Here is a 24,488-nt window from a genome sequence, read left to right as displayed (position 1 = left end):
AAATTCTGTGTCCAGTGCTGGCAGTGCCTTAAAAAAAGGGGATGCTACTAGCCTGAACTGTGTCCACAAATGCGTGTTGGGATGGTGGAGGTACAGAAATCACAGAGCACGAGGAAGCCTGACTAGGAAAGGAGACCTGGAACCATGTGGGTGCTGTGCCCATCTCCTGACAGCCGCCCTGTGGCAGAGGATGTGGCAGGCCCTGGGGGTGGGGGAAAGCAACGTGCGGTGGCTCTGAGGAGGCTAGTTTTCGTTGGAGGTGAAGAGGAACTTTCCAGCCAATTTCTGGAGAAACCATCACCAGTGCCATGGAAATGACTAACCTAGCGGAGGTTTTCAAACTACCTTTGACTTGAAGTACGGGAAGAATTACATTTTACTACGCTCCTGGGCACCTTTAGGAAAAGTTGAAACACGTTTACCAACACTTTCTGATCTTCCGTGATCACTGCATTTTGATATTTGCTGTTCTGCCTTTTTTCCTTAAGATTTTATATATCCGTTTGAGAGAGCGAGCTCAGGAGCACAAGCAGGGGGAGCAGCAGAGGGAGAGGGAGAAATAGGCTCCGCAGGGAGCAGGGAGCCCCACCTGCTGCTGGACCCCAGGACCCCCTTCATGACCTGAGCCCAAGGGGGACGCTTAACTGACTGAGCCACCCAGGCTATTCTGCTTTTTTAATGCTGATAGGGACCCACTGGGAGATCCTGTCTGCAGTATGACAACCCCTCCCCAGTCTCAGCAGAACTAAGCCCCAACCCTGAGGATGTTAGGAGCCAGGAGGATGGGTGCTGGGTGCCCGTAGGATTCCACTCCAGCCTGAGGGAGTACTTTCCCTGCGGCGCAGCGTGCAGGCTGAGGTGGTCAGACGTCCTTGACGGTGCATTACAGGTAGTTCCCACTTAAGCTAATCTTGCCCCCCCACTCCCCCACCCCCAAGGTTTGGCTTCGTGTGGACCGAATTCTAGACGTGGATGACCCCGCAGGGTACCTGGATCACACTCCGAGCCCGAGCCCGTAGTGGAAGCCCAGGCAAGACCTAAGGTGGGTTGACCCGTGCGGAAGTGAGACTCAGGAGCAGCCAGCCTCGTCAGCACGGGCTCCACCGGTTCCTTTGGTCACGGGCAAGTGGGTGCCAGGAGCACCCGCGCAGGGTTGGAAAGGGAGAATGGAGACCCACGGCCGCCCCTCGGGAGGCGCCCAGGGAGAGAGACCCGCCCGTTTTCCCAACCGCACGCGCTCAGGGTGGTCGCAGAGGAGCCGGAAGGGGTCGGGGAGAGGGGGGAGCGCCTGAGAGGCGGGGATGAAGAAAGACGGGTTCGTTCTCGGCGGCGACAGTGTTGCCGGGCTTGGCGCCCTCCAGGCGCGCACCGAGCTCCCGAAGCCGGCGGACGCCCCTCCGGCCTCTCGGGTCCCGAACGCGGAGGTGGGCGGGGCGGGAGAGGCCGGGCCAGCCGCGGGACTTCCTCCTTCGGTCCCGCCCACCTCGGCCCACGTAATTGCACCTCCCCCCTCTTAACCCTACCCCACCCCCAGGTCTCGCTCGCGAGTCAAGTTGAGCCACCTGAGCCAGAGCCTCGAGGACGCCGCAGCTCCCTGCTGTCCCGAGCTCCGCGATGGGCTGGGGGAGCAGACCGTCCGCCCCGCGGGGCGCGCTGCCTCCCGGGCCGCCGACGCTGCTCCTGCTGCTCCTGCTGCGCCTGCTGCTCCTGCCGCCGCCGCCGACTCGGGCGCTCGCCCCTCGGATCAGCCTGCCGCTGGGTAAGCGCCGGGACTACCCCGCGGGGGCGCGGGCTAGGGTCGGGGGGAGGGGAGGCGGCCGGGAGGTGCTTGCGGAGGCTGCTGTGACAAAGGAGGGAGGGACGAGAGGGCCTGTGGGAGGCTTGGGGTCCATTAGGACCCTTCCTCCTTTCAGGGCGCTGCGGAGAGGGAGAGAGAGGAGAGGGCAGTTGGGGGGCCGCGGGCCCCTTTCTTCCCTTCCTTTAGTAGGTGTGTGTGTGGGGGGTCTTTTGCCTGCTCTGTCGTCCAAGCTCGCCCCTGGGTATGGTGCCCTTTTCGGCGGTGGCGGGCTCCCCCGAGGCTGGCGACCCGCTGGTCCGCCTGCCCATCTGCTTGTCTTTGATGCTGACCAGAGCCAGCCGCGGTGCCGCCCCCGAGGGCGTCTCGGGGTGGAGGGGGCCGTGCTTGCAGTCCCATAAACACTGGGGTTCTGGTATTCCAGCAAGTCGCAGCAGGACTCCGAGCCCGAGCCGCAGCGGGACAGGAGTCCCATCTTCCCTCCCAGCTCTTCACCCTGGTCTCTCGGCGCAGTGCCGGACCGAGAGTGGTGGGATCCTTCCCGGGGCGGGAGCGATCATACCAGGGATGGGGGCTGTTGTGGGACTCCTAGGCCCTGGGAGAGTCTCCTCCTGGGAGTATCGTCCTCATTGGTGAGGTCTCTCACCGTGCTCATGGCTCTCCCCTCTCCCAGCCCCTTTACATCTTGTTGCTTTTCCCAGTCGTCTTTGAAATTAGAGAGGTGGGAATTCCAAGCCATTTCTCCTACTGGACAAGTAATTCCCTTCTTCCTGTGCTATGGTTTGCTCATCTGCAGAATGGGCACAGTGGTAGGTATCCTGTAAGGCTGTCTTGACGATTTCATGAAACTAGGTGAGTTCTGTGGGCACAGGCTTTAAGGGGTTCAGAGATGTTGTTTATCCAAGCCCTTTAACTTGTTGTCACACTGGGAGAATTGGAATAAAATTAGAGGTTCCATATTGAAAGTATACCAGATTTCCTTCTCTCTTTTGCATCCCTACTCCTGAAAACATTCTGTGTACAAAAGAGAAGAGTAGCCGAATCAGCACTTATTATCCAGGCTCCTTGTGGCCCTGAATAACCCTGTCTGAAACATTGCAGGACTTGTGGGGAGAGCATGGCCTGGGTTCAAATCCTGCCTCCACCACTTAGTAACCATGTGACCTTGAGCAAGTGACTGAACCCTGCCTGGGCCTCTATTTCCTCATCTTTAAAATGGGATAATAATGGTACCTACCTCAGGGTTGTGAAGATTAAATTAGTTTGTGTTTGAAAAGTCCTTAGGACAGGGCTTGGTACATAGAAACCGCTCAGTAAGTGTTAGCTGGTGGTGTTGCTGCGTGTTAAGCACAGGCTTCATTCTTGCATATCCTGCACAGAGTCAGGGTGACTGCCTTGGGTCGGGGTGGTGCTGGTGTGTTTGTTTGACCACAGTCCCTTGGGGGCTCCATCTCATTAAGTGAGGATAAACAAGTGTATCTGGACCCAGGCCTACTGCCTTGCCACTTCTCCGTTGTGGCCACAACTCCTTTTATCCTTAGACCTCCTTCGCCCTGGGAGGAGGGAGACGAAATGGGAACAAAAGTTCCGATGGACTCCATTTATGGCCCTGGGCTAACCCTCAGAGCTTGTGTCCAGCTCGGGAACTGGACGGGGACCACGCAGAGGGTAACCGAAGGGCTGAACTGGGGAGCCATGAGGGGGAACCGAGAGGGCCTGCTTCCTAAGAGCAGCTAGAACACTTGGTGGCGATTACCCACATAGCTCTGAGACCTGGCCCACTTCCACAAATCTGTGACTGTGGCCAAGCTCTGTCACATACCGGCGTCGCCTGCACAGGTCAGTGGGGGATCTGGTCTGGATGTCTGTGCACCCCCCTCTCCCAGACCCGTATGTTAAAATCCAAACTCACAGAGGACTGTGACACAGGCTCACCTGTTGGGATTGGCACAGATGCATGGCATAAAGGTGTCCCTGGAGAAGTTGGAGGGCCTAGAAATGCAGTCGGTATGCTGCTTTCCAAGCTGTGGCTCCTAGAAAAAGACAAAGCTGTTGCTGTGTTCTTGAGACTGGGTCTGCCCAGAGGAGCCTTTTTCTCCAGTCTCCCCCCAAAGCCCAGGAATAGTTAGCAGCACCCAACCCTGAACTTATGAGCACACATCCATGGTTCGCTGATATGCACCCCAGCCCAAAGGGCTGCCTCCCTAGGCTTCCTCCTGGCCCTAGATACTAGGAGCCCCAGTAGGGACTGCCCTGGTGCGGAAACAGGCTCCCCTTCGGAGCATGGCCACAGCCAGTTTCCTGCCGCATCCTTGGGGGCTTGTTAGATGTTCCTGGCAGCGTGCCTGTCCTGGGTAGGCCCAAGGTGAGCATGAGGACTCTAGGCACCAGGGCCCACAGCCCCTCCTTCACAGAACAGGGAGAGAGGCGTGGAGGGAGAGACTGCACCCCACTTTTCCTCCCCTGCTGCATTCCCACCTGAGGTCCGCAACGGCTCGGATGCCCAGGGACCGTGAGTTGTGTCTGGGCCTTGAAACAATGTCTCCGGAACCAGAGCATGCAGTTCATGTGTGGGGTCCTTCCTAGGAAACCCTCATTGCTGTTAATCTGCAGCAGATTCCTGGGGTTGAAGGAGGAGACCCCCATTTGTGCTCTCGTCCAGTGGCCAAGAAGGAGGAGGGAACTGGGGCCTCCGGTGCCAGCTGGACAAGGAGAGGCCTTAAAGGGAGGTTACTTGTCTCTGTGGAAGGAATGCTTCAAAGAAGTGTGTGGAATTTGGGTTCTCTTGCACTGGAAAGTGCCGTTTGAAGTTCCAGGACCAACGGCTCAGGAGAGGAGCACAGCCGAGTAGAAATAATGGCGCCGGGTGTGTGAGCTACAAGGCCAGAGCCTCGCAGCCCGGGCCGTGTGGAAAGAAACAAAGCAAAGCTGCTTCTTTGGCTCATGAGAATCTTATTGAGTTCCCTTATTTGGGCAATTAAGAGGAGTTATTAATTTCCCCCTGCCCCTGTCTGGAAAGGTCTGGACACAGTGTTTCCAAACCAGATCGGAAATAAATCCGTAGGCCTTGCAAACTGGTCAACAAAACCCCATTGAGCCGGGGAGCTGGGCATTGGCACAGATCAGCTGCCTGTCCCCTGACCCTGGAATGGACACCCGGGGTCAAGGCTGCTCTGTGAAGCCCCCAGTGCAGGCCGCTTTCAAAGTCTAGTTGGCTGGTGCCAGGCCTCCCTCCTGGATGTGGTCTCAGCCCCACGTGAGCGTTTGTCTTCAGCTCTTTCCTGTGGCCTGGCATCTCCATGGCCCTTCAGAGCCAAGTGGAAAGAGCAGTAGCTATGGCGCTAACGGCCGGGCCTGGAAGACTAGCTTGCCTCCTAACCGCGCCGCCTGGGGCAAGCCGGCACTAATGGCAGGACCCATCTCGCAGGGCTCTGAGCGGATGAGAGGAAATAATGTATGGAAAGCGTTTGGCACAGTGCCTGGCACGTGCTCTGACCCCAGTAAAAAGTAGTGGCCTCCGTTCTCTGTGGTGGAAGTTCCTCCCCCCCGCCCCCCTTGGCTCAGGGAGGTTATGTGCATCCATCTGGGTGATGCTGGGCACCGGCCGGAGGCAGGCCCTCTGCTCGTTGCCGAGACCCAAGCCAGGTCAGGGAATGGAATGGTGCAGGTCCCACTCCCTGCTCGGGTGAGGAGGACCAAGCAAGTCACCCCAGGGGTCCTGCTGAATGTGTAGTGCACTTTTCAAGTGCTCCTGGTTCAGCTCTTTGAAGTTCTGTGCCCTGAAGAACGTCTGTGTGGGGCTGGTGCACCTCTCCCCGCACCCTGTCTCGCACTGGTTCCACGCTGCCTCGTGCATAACCCTGCATTCAGCGGGCTGTTGAAATTCCTGTGTGCCACCCAAGCAAAACTCTAAGCTTGCACAAGTTTGGGGGCACATCTGGACACACCTGCATGTTCATCCACGCAAGGGACGCAGAAGGTGGCCCAGAGCCTGGAGGAAAGGCTGGACTCAGCTCATGGAGTTCACTCACTCTTTTGTCCCCTTCCTAGAGACTGTGGCCTGGCTCCCACCCCTCGTGGGTGCTCAGGATGGGTGGAGAGGCCTCTGATGGGGCTCTCCCTGGGGGTGAAGGGGAGCTTCTCCCCCACCCCTCCTCCTTGCATTTGTCCTCTCGGCCAGGCTCCCCTGTGTCCAGGATGGAGAGTGGCTCACATGGAGCTGGCTGTCTTGGGACACGTGCCCAGGGTCCCGTAAAGGCTCCAACCCATCTCATGTTCCTCAGGCTACAGGCGAACTCTGTCTCTGTGCCTAGCCCCGTGCAGTCTCCACGGCCCTTTTTTAGCCGCCACTCCTCTGGGGGTGCTCTCTGGTGCAGGACAGGACCATGTCCAGCCCTTAGGTAGCACAGCTGGCTGGCGTCCCGTTTGTGTTGCAGTGTTTAGGGCCTAGAAGAAAGCGGAAAGGAAAATGGGGGGTATAGAGCTACTGTGGGCACCAGGCATTTAGGTTGTTTTGTTCCCCCCCACACGGTGGGTAAAGTTATCACTATTTTACAAAGAAGACAGCTGAGGTTCAGAGAGGTGAAGTATTTTGTCCAAGGATATGGCTCTGCTTCCCTGAGATCTGATCTGTTCTCTGTGGGATCTTTCTGGTCTGCACCGATGCGTCCTCTGAAAAGCCCATCTTGACAGTTAGTAGGGTTCAGAGAGGTGGCAAGGGGCTCTGGGGAGGGGGTTGCAGTGGGCCCAGCAGACTGAAAACTCTTTTTTTTTTTTTTTTAGTATCTATTTATTTGATAGAGATCACAAGTAGGCAGAGAGGCAGGCAGAGAGAGAGGAGGAAGCAGGCTCCCCACCGAGCAGAGAGCCCCATATGGGGCTCGATCTCAGGACCCTGGGATCATAATCAGAGCTGAAGGCAGAGGCTTTAACCCAGTGAGCCACCCAGGTGCCCTCATTTTATCCTAACTCCTACTGAACAGGGGCCACATGAGCAGTCTCCTCTCCTTTTTGGCCTCCCATTGTTCATCCTCTGAGAGGCGCTAACAGAAACAGGAAAGAAAGCCCCCCAGGATGGGGCCCCCACCATGTGCCAGGTGCTGGAGGGGGCACTGCTCCCTCCTGTGGGGGGACAGAAGGTTGGAGAAGTGAACTCTGCTAAGTCAAGGTTGTACGGCTAAAAGGTCTGGGGTCAAGCCACGGGCCACAGCTCTCAGGACTCAAGAACTACATTCTCTGTTAAAACAGCTGCCTTCAGCTTCAGCTGTGAAGTGTGGGAAGGCGGCAGAATGCCCCAGCTCGGCTCCTGAGTGATTGATAGGTTCCGTTTGTCCGTCTGGTAAAGAGACATATCGAGGTCACTCCCTGGATGGGAACAGGGGATCCGGCTGAGGCCCCGAGGGTATGGCCACGGTTAGAAATGTGGTCCACACAGGAGACCCGGAGCAAACGTCTCAGACACAGGTTTGCACCATGGTGGTGGTGGGTGGGGGGATGGCCAGAGCCAGCCCGGAAATAGATTTTCTTTGGCCTCCAAGTGTTTAAAGAAATTTTAATTAGTTGCTGATATTTAAAACTCAGGAAATCTAAAGGAAAAATGCAGCTTTCCAGCTCTCCGGAAGATCTGGCAAGGCTGGGCCTCCATTCTAAGCAGCGTGCATCTGGGGCTTTGCAGTGGCCGCAGCTTCTGACGGGCTCCTGCGTCCCAATGGCTGGAGCCCCATCTGCCCTCATCCCCTGTCTTCTGCATGAGCGAGCTGCTGAGGTGGCCGGAGTGCTGGGTGTTACTCAGAGCAAGGGTGGGGAGGAGGGAAGGCGGCAGGAGGAGAGGCGGGGGGCGTGGGGGGGGGGGCCGGGGGGGGCATGGGTAGGGTCAGTCCTGGTTACTGGGGGCTCCCTGACCCAGGGATGGGACTTGGCACTTCTCCATGCTGCATTTATTTGGTCTTTCCAGCAGCTTAGTGAGGGCTGCCTCTCAGAGACGGCGGGGCCCTGTTCAGAGCTGCACAGGGGTCAGTGATAAGTCAGGACTCAGGCGTGGGCAGCGCGTCCATTTTGCAGCCCTTGCGAACTCTTTCCTGTCCATCGGCTGTCGCACTGCTCTCTGGGCCCTGAGCGCGTGGGGCAGAGTGGTCCATGCTTTGGGGAGGGGGCCGAGCAGGGCAGTGGTCCTCAGACATGCTCTTGTGGGCAAGAGCCTTCGGGACCTCCAGGCTGCCCTCTTTGAATCTCAGACCCCTCCCTGGACCAGAGTGCTCTGAATTGGGACTTAGCATTCAGGCATTCAGTGACATGTTTTTTGAACAACTCCTTGGACCTTACCTGGCCACATGATACAAACATGAATTAGCACGTCCTGCTCCTTGGGGAGCCCTTGGCCGGGTGGAGACAGACAGACACAGGAAGCCTGTCCACCAGCCACATGGCCGGTGCCGGGAGAGGCGTGAGGGGAAAGGGGTGAGCGCAGAGAGGGGCCCTTCGCCCAGCTTCAGGAAGACCTCCTAGAGGAGGTGAAACTGAGCTGAGTCTCAAAGGATGAGTAGAGATTGGTGAGACGGAAGGGCGTTCCAGGCCTTGAGCAAAACGAGAGAGGAGGAACAGGACCTTGAGTTGCAGCTTTGTGTCACTCAGTTGAAGCTGGAGGGAGACGTGGCGAGGGCTGGCAAGTTAGGGGCTTGGACAGAGGGGCACAGCTGAGAGTTATCCAGGACTGGGACGGTACCCTGAGAGCCCTCTGGCTGCAGCACAGAGACTGGGCTGGGGGCAGAGGCCCGTTGGGAGGCTGTTAGTATATCTCTGTTGGGAAGGGATGGATGGTGGCCTGGTTCAGGACAGTGGTAGCAAATGGGACACATTAGGGAAGTATTAAGGAGGGAAAATCGGCAGGGTTTGTTTATGGATTAGATGTCTGTGGGGTAAGGGAGAGGAGGAAGGAACCTCCTTCTCTAGGTTTCCAGTGGGTGACACAGGACACGAGCCCAAGCCGAAGGGGACGGTGGTGGGTGGTGGCCGTGGCGTGTCTCCCACTGGATGAAGGACCTGCCCCGATGGTGAGATCTGTGGGTTGCAGGTGTCTGGATTGTTGAAGTGATGGGTGTGGGCTTGTGATCTCGAGGCCAAGGGGAGATCCTAGGGAGCGGCATTAAAGAGCAGAGTGTGCAGTGACTGGAGCTAGCCTAATGACACAATGACCCTGATGCCAGAGCTGCCGGTCCAGGCTGAGTCCCGGCGCCACTGTTCTTCCTAACTGGCTGATCACTGGCAGCTGTCCCACCAAAACCTCAGGCAGGGGGACCTCCTGCACAGCCGCCTTGCCAGAACGCCCAGATTGACCTGTTTAAAACATGCAGTGGGTGCTCACGTACGTTAGCTCTTGGAGGGATGGAGGCCCAGAAGGAGTGGGAGGGAGAAGGGAAGTGACCCTGGAGGCCAGTGTGGCCCACACGTCGGGGACAGGGGACCTCTACCAGGCCAGGTGCCACAGAGGCAATGCCCTTCAGTGTCTGAAGTTCGGCAGCAAGGTGATACCTGGCCCCTGGCGAGTGTGGGCCTGATGGAGGCCTGACTCCCAGGCAAGGGGTCAGTGGGAGCTAAGGGACGGAGGCCGCTCTGGGCGGCTCTTCTCTTCAGGAGTTTGGCCGCCGAGGATAGCCCGGAGGCACACTGATTTCTAGGATGAATGTCGGAGGAAAACAACGGCTTTCTGAGAGGCAGAGGTTGACGACACGGGACTTGGCCTCTGATGAGATAGGGAGGCGGCGGGAAATTGAGGCTTCCGTATCTGATGGTGGTCCCGGTTTCTTCAGAAAACGGGAGATGTGTGTGAGAGGAGGAAGGTGGCCACCTGGGCAGTCGGGACGGGGGTTTGTGAGGGAACAGCCAGCCCCTGAGCAGAGGGCTGGAGGAGCTGCCCTTGGTCCTGGTGGAGGCACATGCCCAAGGTGGTGGCAGCTTATGACAGTCTGGGTTAGGGTACAAGGAAGAGGGTTGTCTTTGAGGGGCGAGGGGCCTCCTGGTGATTCTGCCAGGAGCTCTTGGCCCACTCACTGGAAAGCATAGCCGCGGCCATCTGGGAAGTGGGCTTCCCTAAATGTGCCTGCCCTGGACACAGGGGATGCTTCTAGTCTGGGTTCCCTTGTTGTCCTACCTCTTTCTTTCTTGCTCACCTCTGTATGGGGAGGGCTTTTGGCCCACAGCCCCTCTTCCCCTGCAGAGAGGAATCCTTCCCTGCTTGGGGACTCAGCCCGCCGCTTCCGGTCCCTTGGCCCACCCTGCCACAGCTCTGGGGCGCGGTGTAGAAGGGGGACATGTGTCCCAGGCGGCTGACGTTTGCTGCTGAGTCAGCAGTCCTGCCCTAGGAGTGGCGCTCCTGCAGGTACAAGCGGGTCCAAGAGTCCAGTGCGACGCCTTGGGGAAGAGGAGGTGCCCTCGCGGGCTTGCCCTGGGGCCCAGACCCCTTTCTGGGGACTTTGGGATTCGAGCAGAGGGGCAGCCCACACCGCCTCCCTGCACTGGGGGCACCTTCCCCGCTCTTCACACTGAGAAGCTGGTGTTTTCTGGCCTCGTCCCGCCAGGGCCTGCGGCGGCTAGGATGTCAGGGCCACGTCCACGTCAGCTGTGGTGCCAGGAGCCGCGGTGGAGAGAAAGGTGGGGTGGTTCTCTGACTCACGGCCCAGCTACAGCTCGCTGGCTGGCGGCTGGGTGGGGACCGTGCCGAGCCCGATTCCCGTCTCACTCCAGAGAGCTCCCAGCTTCCGGCTGAGTCACAGGGAAGGGGAGAAGCTCCAGCTGAGTCTGGGGGCTGAGTTGTTCCCGCATCACTTCCTGCAGAGAGGCCCAGGCCCCAGGGGTGGGGGAGCGGGGCCCGCTCGGATCGGCCCCGTCCAGCGTGCCCACTCCAAGGCAGCAGCCCCAGGCCCGCCCCGGTGCTACTTGCCTGGAGCCCCGGGGACGCCACCAGCTCAGGCCTGCCCAGGGTGGATAGAAAGGTTTCGTCCACCTGGGAAAAACCGGCCGCAGCCTCAGGCAGACCAGTTTTCTCCCTCCTGGACCCACCCGCTGGGTAGAAGAGGATGTGGAGGATGCGCAGGCGGCACAGGCCGCCCAGGAGAGCACACGAGAGAGCGGCCTAGGAGCTGGGGCAGCCCCTGAGGTGTGCTGACGCCCCTGGGGAGCGGAGAGCACCGACACCCCCTCCCAGTCACCTCTCCACAAAAAGCAGCCGAGAGCAAATGCAGGTACAGACAGGCCTTGCGGTAGGGTGCGCAGACACATACACACACACCAGCAAGCTCAGGCAGGGCCCACACAGACGTCTGTGCCATCACTCTGGAGGTGACCCCAGGCACCCGGGTGGGGACGGAGACTCAGTCCCGTGGAGCGGGAGCGGGAGCGAGCACACAGCACGTGCCTGGGACACCTGTCCCAAGTCAAGCTCGTGCGCTCTGGCCGGGAGGCCCCCGCATGATCAGGTGCCGACCTAGGTTACGAATTGCCCCGCATGAGTTTTTTTAACCCTGAGGACGAGGGAGGCCCAGCTCTTCCAAACAGCCCTGCTCTGCTGGCAGCCCTCGCTGGGCTGGATTTTCCTGCAGGGCTTTTGGATTTTGTTTTTGATCCACTCGAGTGTTGGTCGTGTGCCAGACCCCATGCCAGCACTCGGCCAACGTGTGCAAAGTTGCTCTGAGTAAAGCTCTCGGTAAATGGGGGTTATTATGCACGTTGTTATTTACATACATAATCTAATTTCTTCTCATAACAACCCTATGAGGAAAGGTGCTATTATCCCATTTTACAGATAAGGAAAGTGAGGTTCCAAGATGTTAAGTGGCCTGTCCTGGTGGCAAACAGCTGGTAAGTGACAGAGGCAACGTTTGAACCCAGGTCTCTGACTCCTGAGCCTGTGCTCTTAGTCTCTGTCTCATTAAGACTCCCAGCTGGGAAGCCAGCCCCACGGACTAGCCCTGGTGAGGTCCACCTGTCTGGGGGGACCACAGGGTAGCAGCGAGCAAGGCCTTTGGGACACCATGGCTTGGTCTGAGAGGCTCAGGGAAGGGGGACAGAAGAGGAGAAAGCGCAGAAGGGGAACGCGTGGCGTTGGGGCCTGTCACCCCCCTTCTGTCCCTTTGCTGTCTCCTTGACCATGCTCCCCGTGGGACTGAAGGAGGCATGGCAGGGCTGGTGCCCCAGCGGTCCTTCCAGCCTGGCTGGGCTCTCTCTACGTGACCCTTGGCAGGTTTCCACTTCCTCCTGGCCCTAGTAAGACTGAGCTGCCACCTGGATGGCAGCTTATCTCTGACCTTCGGCATTTCTGTGGATGGATTCTAAGTGTGGCCTCCTGCCTAGACTTCCAGCCCACCCAGGGGAGATGCCCATCCTGGGCGGGCAGATAAACACTGGCAGATTTGAGCCAGCCCTCGCTCTCAGAGAACCGCCCGGGGGATGTGGAAGGCGTTTGCCGCGTCTCCTGGACTCCTCCCAGTGAGGCCGCTGGGAGTTGTGTTTTCCTCAGTATCCCCTTGATGTGTGTGAGACAGCTAAAGGCTAAAGGTCAGTGACTCGGGACTGGCACCACCTTCCAGCGGTGCTTGTCAGTGGGTGGCCCGTGGGCCTCCCACTTCAGGATCACCCAGGAACTCACAAATTGCACACAATCAGGCCGTCCCTAGGCGGCGGTGGCACCTCAGGGCAGGCCTGGACCCTGGAGGTCAGGCCTTTCGGGGCATTTTGCTGCGTCCTGCTGCTGACCACCTGTGGGGAGGGAAGGTCTTCTGGAAGCCGACCTCTTGAGCCAGCCTTCCACCACAGCTGCTTTTGTGCAACTTGCCTGGTTTCTCTGAATTTGGTTTTACTCTGTAAGCTGAGGATGACAGCAGTATGTACCTTGTAGGGCTGTCGTTGGCCTGCGGGGGTAAGTGTCTTCATCTCTGCCCCATGCGCCCTCCCAGGTGTGGACCTTTGCTGGCCAACAGGAGGGGTCTCTTGGTGGGGGTGACTTCCAGGAGCAGAGCATGGAAAGGTCAGGCTGCTTGTTCCAAAAGGTCATCAGCACACAGTGTAAGCAACACGATTGGGCCTCATGTTTGGAAATTTCATGGTTGGGAGAAGTGGGGAATGAGTTTGGGCTTCCCAGCGTGTCGAGTGCTGATGTAGTGAGGGGTTGGCAACTGGGGGCAGAAGACCTAGAATCTTGTGCAGGTCTGGACATGATAGTTCAAAGAGAGGCCTTGACTGCTCTGGACCTTTGGTTTTAGTACTAGAGTTTGGGCTCCAGATGTGAGATGTTACTTTCCCCATGAATTCCCAGTGCCCCCCCCCCCCCCACCCAGTACCGACTTCGCTTCTAGAGCATGACAAGACTCCCAGCTGCAGAGCCACACACATTCCCCCCATCGATTCCTGCCCTGGTCACCTGTGTCCTTGCCTTCCCTCTCTGGGATACCTTGTGAAGAGTGGCCTTGGGAGCTCTGTCATCCTGTTTGCCGGCAGGATGCTATCCATCCCACATCCTGTTGGCTTTGCTAGGACATCCCACCTGAAAGCTTCCTTCAGCATTAGTGGCTGAGCAGAAAGCTTAGCTTCACCCTGTGTTCCTCCTCTTGGACAGTGAGAACAAAGTCGCTTCATTTCCCTTTATTTCTCTTTTCTCCTTGGCCACCAGGAGGCTCAGCATTAAATGTGCAACCTGTCTCTAGTAGTGTGTGAAGATCTCTTCTGACCTGCTTATGTGAATATGTCCTAACTCTCTGGTTTAGGTGTTTGTCTCGGATCTATATCTTGTTTTTTCTCTGTTCTTGATTTTATTGTTTATGTTTCACTACATTCTTTTCTTTGTTTTCTTGCCCTTTGTGGAACCAGGCCAGGGGTACGTAAAACGCCATGTACAAGCTCATGAAGCTGTCTCCACAAGTGCTTTGTTGGCATGTCCCTTTTGCTCCCTCAGCTTCATGAGACCGTGTCTGCTTGCGTGGTCAGAATCTGTTGGTCAGATGCCTGAGGGGCAGGGTAGCTTATTCCTGCTTGTTTTTCTTTTCTTATCAGCTGCTTCAAATTTTTAAAATAATTTCTCTTCAGACCCATTACTCCAGGCACAAACGGTACCCTGGTTGGGCAGATAACATGCGTTTCTTTCTTTTTTTTTTCTTCTGTTTCTTTCATATTACCCAAGAGTAACCGGATTACAGAATCCAAACATGAGAAGTAAAAAGGAAAAAAAAAAATTACCTGTACTCCCACCAGGGATACCAATTTTCAGCATTTTGTGATTCATCTTCCTGGATTTTCCCTTCCTTTTTTTTTCTTTTCTATTCATATTTTTCCTATTAAAAAAATAAGACCTAACTAACTAGACATACTGTTTTTGTTTTTTGTTGTTTGTTTTTTAGATTTTATTTACTTATTTGACAGAGAGAGAGTACAAGCAGAGGAAGTGACAGGGAGATGTAGAACCAGGCTCCCCCTGAGCAGAGAGCCTGACATGGGTCCCAGGATCGTGACCTGCGCTGAAGGCAGGCGCTTAACTGACTGAGCCACCCAGGTGCCCCTAGACATAATGGGGTTTTTTTGTTTTTTTTGAATAAATGCCTTTTTTTTTTTTTTAAGATTTTATTTATTTATTTGACAGACAGAAATCACAAGCAGGCAGAGAGAGAGAGAAAGGAGGAAGCAGGCTCTCTGCTCCCAGGAGCCTAGGATCATGACCCAAGCCGAAGGCAGAGGCTTTTACCCACTGAGCCACCCAGGCGCCCCATAGACATAGTGTTTTATAACCATCTTCACTTGTTGGTAGATAATTAAAATCTTCCCTGTTACTATGTCTTTTATAACAATGAAAGGTATTTCATGTTTGTATCCAGGACACATACACATAATTCGTTTTTAAGTGTGGAAGCGAGTTTTTAAGTGTGAAAAGTGACCGGTGCCTCTGTCATCCCCCGCCCCAGGCCTGATTAAAGGGATGACTTTTTTTTTTTTCTAAGATTTTATTTATTTATTTGACAGAGATCACAAGTAGGCAGAGAGAGAGAGGGAGGAAGCAGGCTCCCTGCTGAGCAGAGAGCCTGATGTGGGGCTCGATCCCAAGACCCCGAGATCATGACCTGAGCCGAAGGCAGAGGCTTAGCCCACTGAGCCACCCAGGTGCCCCGGTTTCCTCCATAAGCTTAACTAAAATGCTGGCACCACTGCTGCATGGCTTATCTGATTCACTGATCTGTTGCTGAGAAAAAGGCAGCTTTCCCTCACTTCCATCTGTCTTCCCTGCCTCCTGCAGACATTCTTCTACCACTATACTGGGTTGCCTCTGTAACTTAAAAAACTACCCTCGGGGTCCCTGGCTGGCTCAATAGAACATGTGAATCTTGATCTCAGGGTTATGAGTTCAAGCCCCATGTTGGGTTAGAGGTTCCTAAAAAGAAAGAAACTTTTTTTTTTTTTTTAAGTTTTTTTTAATACTGAAACCTCAATTTCTCATTCCATTAACCACTGACCATATCTGGTGGTCCTCTTCGCTCTCCCCAGGGAGATAGAGACTCCGTTTTTCCCTTAACCACCCTGGGACCCGGCATCACAGCGTCTCTCTACTGCGCATTCAGGTGCTTGAAGTCAGGGTTGGTAACTGTGGGTTCTGTTTTATGACCGTAAATCCTCCATGAGTGACCCTGAGCCGGTGCTAAGAGGTAAAGACCAGAGCCCCGCATTTGCTCCCCTCGGCCGTCAGGACTCTGCTGCTGCAGGACCAGTGCGGGTGGGCCGTCCTTACAGGTCCTTCTCCTTGGGGCTGATGCCACTCAGAGGGGTGGTAAATGTCCTTTCCTATCTTTTATTCTCTTACGTGTTCAGAATCCATTACTCTATATGTTAGTTTGCTTCCTATTTGACCATGCCTTTCTTGTTTAATTTGCCGGTTTTTCTGGTGTTCCTACTACATCATTTTTACCGGCTATATCCTAATATCCTGTCCAGTGCAGTGTTAGTGACGTTCCATGATGGTTGGACACTTAGGTTGTTGCCAGTTTCTCACTAACGTGAACGCTGCTATAATGTTCCTTCCCATTCAGCTTTCGTGCATTTGTTTCTTACGTGATGTTTGAGAGCCCAGGAATGCTGCTGTTCCGTTTCAGCCTCCTCTGCCTTTCCCAGCTCCTTGACATGCATTGCCTTGCTCCCTTCCCTTCAGATTGGCCCGTCCTCGAGGTCCATGGGAGAGGTGTCTCGTGGGAGGGGTGGCCCCCAGGTGATGTCCGTCTTCCTCTCCCCAGGCTCCCAAGACCGGCCATTTCTCAGATTTGGGGCAGAAAACATCTCCAACTACACGGCTCTTCTGCTGAGCAGAGATGGCAAGACGCTCTATGTGGGTGCCCGAGAGGCCCTCTTTGCTCTCAACAGCAGCGCCAGCTTCCTGCCTGGGGGGGCGTACCAGGAGGTGAGGTGACGCCCAGGGCTGGCTCAGCTGGGCAGAGGATGGCGGAGGGGCAGGTGGACGGAAAGACCGACCTTCTGGGTGTGAAGATGCTGCTGGTGGGAGAGAAGGTGCCAGGCACACCCCCATCCCCACCTACGCGCCCCCCTTCTCTCATTCTGCAGCTGTCATGGAGCGCAGATGCTGATAGGAAACAGCAGTGCAGCTTCAAGGGCAAGGACCCACAGGTGAGCTAGCATGTGGTGGCCACTGGGGCCGAAGGAGGGATGGAGGGTGGTCTGCCGGACCCAGTGTGGCGGCAGGACGTGGGAGTGTGCAGCCAGCTGCGGTAGATTGGCCTTAGGCTTCAGAGATGGCCACACCTGGTTTGGTCCTATACCGAACTGCCTTAGTGTCCCCGCCTGTAAAATGGGGACACTGATGGCCTGTCTCACAGGACTTGCCATGGGGATTCAGTGAGCCAATATATTCACCCCACACCTAATCAGAACCAAATAAAGTCGGCTTCCAGCAAGAGCAGTGACTGGGTGTCGCTCCACAGAGTGGGTACTAGAGGACATCTGCCTGATCCTGGTGTGGTTTGGGCCAGACCCCCAGCGTGGGGGTCTTGACGGGCCTGGGGTTCTCCTGGAGGACTCCCCACTGTTCCCAGAGATCTCCCGTCCTTCATGTAGCGGGAGGCCACTGAGGGGAAGGCCAGAGAGCCCGGGACTTGAGTTCAGACATAGATTTAAGTCCCGACCGCCCCCGACTTCTTTGAATGGGCAAATGTGCTCTGCGCCCTGGTCCTTTCAGACACAGGCAGTATAGTTGTGCAGAAGAGCGAGCAACAGGCCAAATGCAGCCACTTGAACAGGTAGTCAGGCCACACCTCATTAAGAAAGTGACATGTGCGTCAGGAGTTGGCTCTGGGCTACCTGGAGAACGGGCAGGACTGGCCTTGCTCTGAGAGAGGTGCTTGGGGAGCCACCAGAGGGCTGGGCAGAGGAGCGCCATGGCTGGCTTTTTTTTAAGATTTTATTTGTTTATTTGACAGAGATCACAAGTAAGCAGAGAGGCAGGCAGAGAGAGAGGGAGGGGGAAGCAGGCTCCCTTCTGAGCAGAGAGACCGATTTGGGACTCGATCCCAGGACCCTGAGGTCATGACCTGAGCCAAAGGCAGCGGCTTAACTCAGTGAGCCACCCAGTCACCCTGGCTTGCATGTTTTAAAGGGGTTGCTCTGGATGCCATGGTGGAGAGTGGCCTCTGGGGTGTGTGTGAAAGAGGCATTGGGGCTGACCTTGAGGTCTGGAGCCTGAGCAGCTGAAAAGGGAGAGGTCTCGGAAGATAAAGTTTTTGGGGAACAATCAGATACGTGGTCGGGGTCATCTGTGAGTCGGGGATCCCAGGTACTGCTCTGGGCCTTGGCTTATCTCACCAGGCACATGGGGAGAACCAGAGGTTTTCACTGAGGTTCCAAAAAAGACCTTGGCGAAGACCTTGGGCGAAGACAGCCCAAGAGGAGGGATTCTGTGCCTTCACTCCGACACTGAAGAGAATTTTCCCGAACACGCCGAGCCCCTGGGTTCCCCTCCAGCGCACACACTCTGTGGTCCTCGGTCAGCTCTGCCCCAGGATGCTGCTGGATTCTCATTTGCCCTGGGATTGAGGAGCGCCAGAGAGAGCCCAAGCTCTCCTCACACACCCAGCACACCCCAGCCAGGGAGGGCTTGGCGGCGCCCCCTGGCGGCATCCTTGGGCCTGACAGCCTCCTCCCTCCTCCCTCAGCGCGATTGTCAGAACTACATCAAGATCCTCCTGCCGCTCAACACCACTCACCTGTTCACCTGCGGCACCGCGGCCTTCAGCCCTGTGTGCACCTACATCGTGAGTGCCCACCTATGTCCGGGCTCTCGGGGGCTGTTGTTCCCCAGCACCCATCCCTGGTCCAGGCTGGGGCACAGGGCACGACTTCTAGGGAGCGGTGGGTCCAGAACCCTGAGGTCCAGCCCCAGGTCTAGGGGCCCGGTTGGCCCACGGAGGGTGGGGGAAGGAGGGGCACGAGGAAACACCGCAGGCACAGAGGTCATGGCCAGCCCCGGACTCACACCCTCCCTTGCTTCCTCAAGCTCTCCCCTGGCCTCACTCAGTTCCGCAGCCCACCTCCTCCACCCTTACACACACACACACACACACACTCTCTCTCTCTCTCTGCGTTTCTGCTTTACCACCCCTGAGCAGAGGGTGGCATTCTGAGCAGTGGGTTGGAGCTCAGGTTTGAATCATACCGGTGCTCCTTCTGAAGCCTGCCGCGTCTCTCCTGTAGTCACTGCAACTAGTGTGCCCACCGCAGAGGGCCCCTGCCAGACGGTGCCCGCGCGGCACCCTGCCTGCAGAGAAGAGGAGTGTGGCGGCTTGCCTCCCTCCTCGCCCCCCCTTCTCTGGCACGCCCCCTCCTTTCCCTCTAGGCGCACGCGCATTCCCCAGCGTGTCCCTGAGCTCTTCCGTCTGCTTCCCTGCAGAGTGTGGAGAACTTCACTCTGGCACAGGACGAGATGGGCCGCATCCTCCTGGAAGATGGCAAGGGCCGTTGTCCCTTTGACCCCAATTTCAAGTCCACGGCCCTGGTGGTTGGTGAGTGTTGGGGGCGGGGTGGCAGGATGAGTTCAGTGAGGCTCCGTGTGGGGGAGGGTAGGTGGGCAGCGTCGGTCCCAGGCCTGAGCTGGCGGGTCCCCGCCATGCTGGGTCCCAGGGGGCCCAGAGTGACCCTCGGCTGCCCTTGGGTTTGGCTTTTCCCAGATCCCACTCCCTTCCCTGTCCACCGCAAGCGAGATGGGCAGTGCTGGGGTCAGTGTGGGCCCTGGGTGGGGAGAAGGAGCCGTGCTGAGGGGCCATTCCCATGGGAATGTTCTCTTGGCAGACAGTGAGCTCTACACCGGAACGGTCAGCAGCTTCCAGGGGAATGACCCGGCCATCTCCCGGAGCCAGAGCCTCCGCCCCACCAAGACCGAGAGCTCCCTCAACTGGCTCCAAGGTGAAGTCCTCCCCACGCACCCAGTGCCAGTCCCCGGAGCCTCTCAGGGCCAGGCCAGGAACAGTGTCTTGCCTGTCTGGGATTCCCAGGCTGACTGCACTCCCCATTGGTCCCACAGATCCAGCGTTTGTGGCCTCGGCCTACATTCCCGAGAGCCTGGGCAGCTTGCAGGGGGACGATGACAAGATCTACTTCTTCTTCAGCGAGACTGGCCAGGAGTTTGAGTTCTTCGAGAATACCATCGTGTCCCGCATTGCCCGCATCTGCAAGGTGAGGGGACTGGGCTGCCCCAGAGACCCGAAGGCTCCAGTACTGGATCAGGAAGTGCCAGGAGGCCTCTTTTGTCCTCCAGGAGGAATAGCTTGACTGACTGCTTTTCTCTCTCTCCTTTTATTTTTTTTAAGATTTTTATTTATTTATTTGAGAGAGAAAATGAGAGAGAGAGGGAGAGCATGAGAAAAAGTTAGGATCAGAGGGAGAAGCAGACTCCCTCTAAGCACAGAGCACGATGCGGGACTCGATCCCAGGACTCCAGGATCATGACATGAGCCGAAGGCAGTCGCCTAACAAACCGAGCCACCCAGGAGCCCTCCCACTCTACCCCTCTCTTTTTTAAAAAAGATTTTATTGGGCCCCTGGGTGGCTCAGTGGGTTAAAGCCTCTGCCTTCAGCTCAGGTCATGATCTCAGGGTCCTGGGATCGAGCCCCGCATCGGGCTCTCTGCTCAGCAGGGAGCCTGCTTCCTCCTCTCTGCCTGCCTCTCTGCCTACTTGTGATCTCTGTCTGTCAAATAAATAAATAAAACCTTTTAAAAAAAATAAAAATAAAATAAATAAAAATAAAAAAGATTTTATTTACTTTTTTATTTGACAGAGAGAGAAAGATCACAAGTAGGCAGAGAGGCAGGCAGAGGGGCGGGGGAAGCAGGCTCCCCACTGAGCAGAGAGCCCGATGCTGGGCTTGATCCCAGGAGTCTGAGATCATGACCTGAGCTGAAGGCAGAGGCTTAACCCACTGAGCCAGCCAGGCACCCCTCCCTCTCTCCTTTTAAATTAACGTGGCTCTTAACGTTTTTTCCTATTTAAGAAAATGCAAAAGTACAGAAAAGTACACGCAAAAATCACGTACGGTATAAAGAAGCAGGGTAGCTTTGTGACCAAGAACAGAGACGAGCCAGGCTGCCTCAGTGCCTGCCCCACGGGTCCTGTGACCTCAGGCAAGTCCTGTGCCTTCTCATCTAGTGTCCCCATCTGTTCAGTGGGCATCGCTAGACTGGCCTCAGAGTTGTTGCATGTGCTGAATCTAGCCCCGGAAAGCTTTAGGAGTGTGGTGAGCTACAACTACAAGAACTAAATGTTGACAGTTAGTGTCAGAGTCCTATTGCTGCACCACCGGTGATTAGAACGTTCCTTGATGATCTGTGTTCTTTTTTGGCACATGTGCAAATATATAGGTATTTATATGATTAAAAAACTTTTCTTTTTTTTAAGATTTTATTTATTTATTTGACAGAGATCAAAAGTAGGCAGAGAGGCAGGTAGAGTGAGAAGAGGGAAGCAGACTCCCCGCCTAGCAGAGAGCCCGATGTGGGGCTCGATCCCAGGACCCTGGGATCATGACCTGAGCTAAAGGCAGAAGCTTTAACTCACTGAGCCACCCAGGTGCCCCATGATTAAAAAACTTTACAAACGAGTTCTGCAGCGTGGATATTCAGGTGCCCTGTTCGCGGGGGATCATGACCCCTTCCCCTGTGTCAGACTCCCCATCTGTCCGCTTCCGGGTACTCCGCCGTGAGGAAGGCACTCTCGTGTACTCGGCCAGCCTCGCGGCGATGGGACTTGGACCCTGCCGTCAAGTCTTCCTGATTCTAAATGGAACCCTGCCCTATAGCTTCGGTGTGCCACTCGGGGTGTCTGTGTAGCAACCACTGGGAGGGGCGGTAGGGGGCCCCAGGCTCCCTGCCGGGGCCTGCGCATAAGCCCGGCTTCTCTCTCGCTCCACCAGGGGGACGAGGGTGGCGAGCGGGTCCTGCAGCAGCGCTGGACATCCTTCCTGAAGGCCCAGCTGCTGTGCTCACGGCCAGAGGACGGCTTCCCATTCAATGTGCTGCAGGATGTCTTCACGCTGAGCCCCAGCCCCCAGGACTGGCGTGACACCCTGTTCTATGGGGTCTTCACCTCCCAGTGGTATGGCCCCCAGGACCTAACCCTAACTGGGAGCTGGGAGGGCGTGGGGTGACTGGGACTGGGGCCCAAGAGCTGGCCGCATCTCGTGCCCCAGGGTTCCTGGGTTCATCCAGCCGTTTCCTCTGTAGGCACAGGGGGACCACGGAGGGCTCCGCCGTCTGCGTCTTCACCATGAGGGACGTGCAGAACGCCTTCAGTGGTCTCTACAAGGAGGTGAACCGGGAGACGCAGCAGTGGTACACGGTGACGCACCCAGTGCCCTCACCCCGGCCCGGAGCGGTGAGTACCGACCGCCTATGGCTTCTCTGGGTCTCTTTTCTCCTCTTGAAAGAGGGACTGAAGCCCAGAGCTGCTTATCTTACTGGGTTGGACGTGGCTATGGATGCTGGAGTGCCGGTAACCTGCCTCGGTGGGCAGCTGTGCACCTGCCCAGGCACTGAAGGGTGCGCTTTTGTCCTTGTCCCTTCGCTTGTGCCTTCTCTCCTGCTCAGCTGTGGGTTCCTTATCTAGGGGCTGAGTGAGTGGCCCAGCTGTGAGGACATCCTCCTCCTGTCCTCACAGCCTTGCTGCTCCTCCCAAAGCAGACCTTGAAACAAGGTCACGAGCATGAGCAGTTGGTACGGGAGGGGACTCCAGGAAGCACCATGAGGGACAGGAAAGTGAGGGGGGAGCAGAGCCGAGGAAGGGTCCAAGCTGTTCCCGTCATGGGCACCTGGGTCTCAGTTCCCTGGGGCCCCGTGAGAGCACCTCCTTCTGACCCCCGGCCTAGGAAGCCTGGCCAGCCAGGGCTTCCTTTGAGTACTGGCAAGAGCCACGTGAAGGGTGGTCATGCTCATCGAGGCCTGGGTAGAAAGGGGAACCCTGCCAGCCAGGGCCCCTGGGGGCCCCATACCCAGGCTTTCCCCTTCGGCTTCCAGATCAGTGTGTTGGCTCCACGCAGCACCCAATGACGTCCCTTGGCCTCCAGGGATGGCAGATGCCCCCCTCCTGTCCGCCGGAGAGGCTGGGCCAGAAGTCCTGCCCCTGCAGGCTTGCCCTGCTGCGTGCTGCCCTAAGCGGCCCTCCGTCTCACGCCGCCCCCTCCTCCTCCAGTGCATCACCAACAGCGCCCGGGAGAGGAAGATCAGGTCGTCCCTGCAGCTCCCAGACCGTGTGCTGAACTTCCTCAAAGACCACTTCCTGATGGACGGGCAGGTCCGCAGCCACCTGCTGCTGCTGCAGCCACAGGCCCGCTACCAGCGTGTGGCCGTCCACCGTGTGCGTGGCCTGCACCACACCTATGATGTGCTCTTCCTGGGCACCGGTGAGTGCCGACAGCAGGGCGGGTTCAAGGTCAAGGCGCCGTGGCCACCGGGATGTGGGCCTGAGTGCCATCTGTGTTCCAGGTGATGGCCGGCTACACAAGGCGGTGAGCGTGGGCTCCAGGGTACACATCATTGAGGAGCTCCAGATCTTCCCACACGGACAGCCCGTGCAGAACCTGCTCCTGGACGCCGACAGGGTGAGCTGGTGGGGGAGCCTGGAGGAGGGAGCCAGCGTGCTCTGGTGCCCCTCTGCTGTTGACGAGCGGGCCTCAGCCAGCTTGTCCTCCCTGGCAGCAGCAGGATGGAAGGATCAGGCTCCCGGCCTAAGCCAACAGAAAGTGGATTTCCCGGGAGCACAAGAGGAGGCTCCTTGGGGGCGTGAGCAGGTGCAGCTGCAGGTGGTGGCCCTGACCGGCCACGCCTGCCGTTCATGCCCCCGTGTCCATGTCCGTACAGGGACTGCTCTACGCGGCCTCCTACTCCAGCGTGGTCCAGGTGCCCGTCGCCAGCTGCAGCCTGTACCAGAGCTGTGGGGACTGCGTCCTCGCCCGGGACCCCTACTGTGCATGGAGCAGTTCCAGGTGCAGACCTGTCAGCCTCTATGGGCCTGAGACAGCCTCCAGGTGAGAGCTCCTCCAGCCCTTCCTACCTGTCCACCCCTGCACACTTGGCCTCGGACCACCTTCCCTGGGCCCTCTGTAGAGTCCCCCGGCAGCTCCTTTGTGGCCACGGTCCACACGGTTAGTAACTCACTCCCCTTCTGCCTCTCCAAAGTACGCTGGTGTAGGCCGTAAGCGATGTTTGCCTTACCCATCTGTACAGCCAGGAACCTCACTTGGCAAAGAATGAAGCATCACAGCTCTGAAAAGCCTTGCAGGAGATTGTGGACTGGCGTGTGAATGTGTTTCACAAAAAAAATAGCTACATGACAGGCCATAAACAAACCCATTAAAAATCACTTCCAAAAGCACTAAATTGGGATATAAGGTGTTCATATGGAAAACTCGAAAAGTAGGGGCACCTGGGTGGCTCAGTGGGTTAAGCCTCTGCCTTCAGCTCAGGTCATGATCTCAGGGTCCTGGGATCGAGCCCCGCATCGGGCTCTCTGCTCAGCGGGGAGTCTGCTTCCTTCTCTCTCTCTGCCTGTTTCTCTGCCCACTTGTGATCTCTCTCGTCAAATAAATAAATAAAATCTTAAAAAAAAAAAATCAAAAAGTAGAGGTAGGTGTAAACAGAACAAAAACTATCCCAAATCCCAGCACCTAGAGAGAATTGCAGTGATATTTCAACATACAGTCTCCTAGGTTTTTTTATGTATCTGTGAAATAGACAAAAATACATGTATTTTAAAGATTTTATCTATTTATTTGACAGAGATCACAAATAGGCAGACAGGCAGACAGGCAGGCAGGGGGAGAGGGGAAGCAGGCTCCCTGCTGAGCAGAGAGCCCGATGCAGCTCGATCCCAGGACCCTGAGATCATGATCTGAGCCGAAGGCAGAGGCTTAACCCACTGAGCCACCCAGGCACCCCCAAAATACATGTATTTTAAATAAAAATGGAACCCATCCCACTTGTAGTGTCTTTGCTTCGCACACAGGGAGACCTGGTGCCAGTTTTGTTTCTAAGAACCCCATTTGTGCACACGCATGTGCCCCTTGAAGGATGTGCCCAAAGGGCCACGCGCCACCATCACCACTGGGTGGTAGACTGTGTGTGACTCCTGTAGAGTTTTCTTTTCTTTTCTTTTTAAGATTTTATTTATTTATT

General features: G+C 56.6%; 1 protein-coding gene across 1 annotated transcript in view; it reads left to right on the top strand.

Moving 5' to 3' along the window:
• SEMA4B (semaphorin 4B) overlaps positions 1 to 24,488 on the top strand; it is a 38,160-nt gene that overhangs the window by 11,546 nt on the left and 2,126 nt on the right. The window contains exons 2-14 of the mRNA XM_059371559.1: positions 939 to 1,042; positions 1,535 to 1,759; positions 16,054 to 16,217; positions 16,379 to 16,441; positions 17,983 to 18,081; positions 18,717 to 18,828; positions 19,115 to 19,228; positions 19,347 to 19,498; positions 21,233 to 21,414; positions 21,543 to 21,693; positions 22,507 to 22,717; positions 22,800 to 22,915; positions 23,175 to 23,341. Of these exons, the coding sequence (XP_059227542.1) occupies positions 1,615 to 1,759; positions 16,054 to 16,217; positions 16,379 to 16,441; positions 17,983 to 18,081; positions 18,717 to 18,828; positions 19,115 to 19,228; positions 19,347 to 19,498; positions 21,233 to 21,414; positions 21,543 to 21,693; positions 22,507 to 22,717; positions 22,800 to 22,915; positions 23,175 to 23,341 (1,676 nt within the window). The 5' untranslated portion in view covers positions 939 to 1,042; positions 1,535 to 1,614. The remainder of the gene's footprint in view (positions 1 to 938; positions 1,043 to 1,534; positions 1,760 to 16,053; positions 16,218 to 16,378; positions 16,442 to 17,982; positions 18,082 to 18,716; positions 18,829 to 19,114; positions 19,229 to 19,346; positions 19,499 to 21,232; positions 21,415 to 21,542; positions 21,694 to 22,506; positions 22,718 to 22,799; positions 22,916 to 23,174; positions 23,342 to 24,488) is intronic.

The sequence above is a fragment of the Mustela nigripes genome, chromosome 13 (assembly GCF_022355385.1).
Source record: "Mustela nigripes isolate SB6536 chromosome 13, MUSNIG.SB6536, whole genome shotgun sequence".
Taxonomy (NCBI): Eukaryota; Metazoa; Chordata; class Mammalia; order Carnivora; family Mustelidae; genus Mustela; species Mustela nigripes.
Note: the sequence above shows the minus strand (reverse complement) of the source record. Positions and strands in the feature narration are given on the sequence as shown.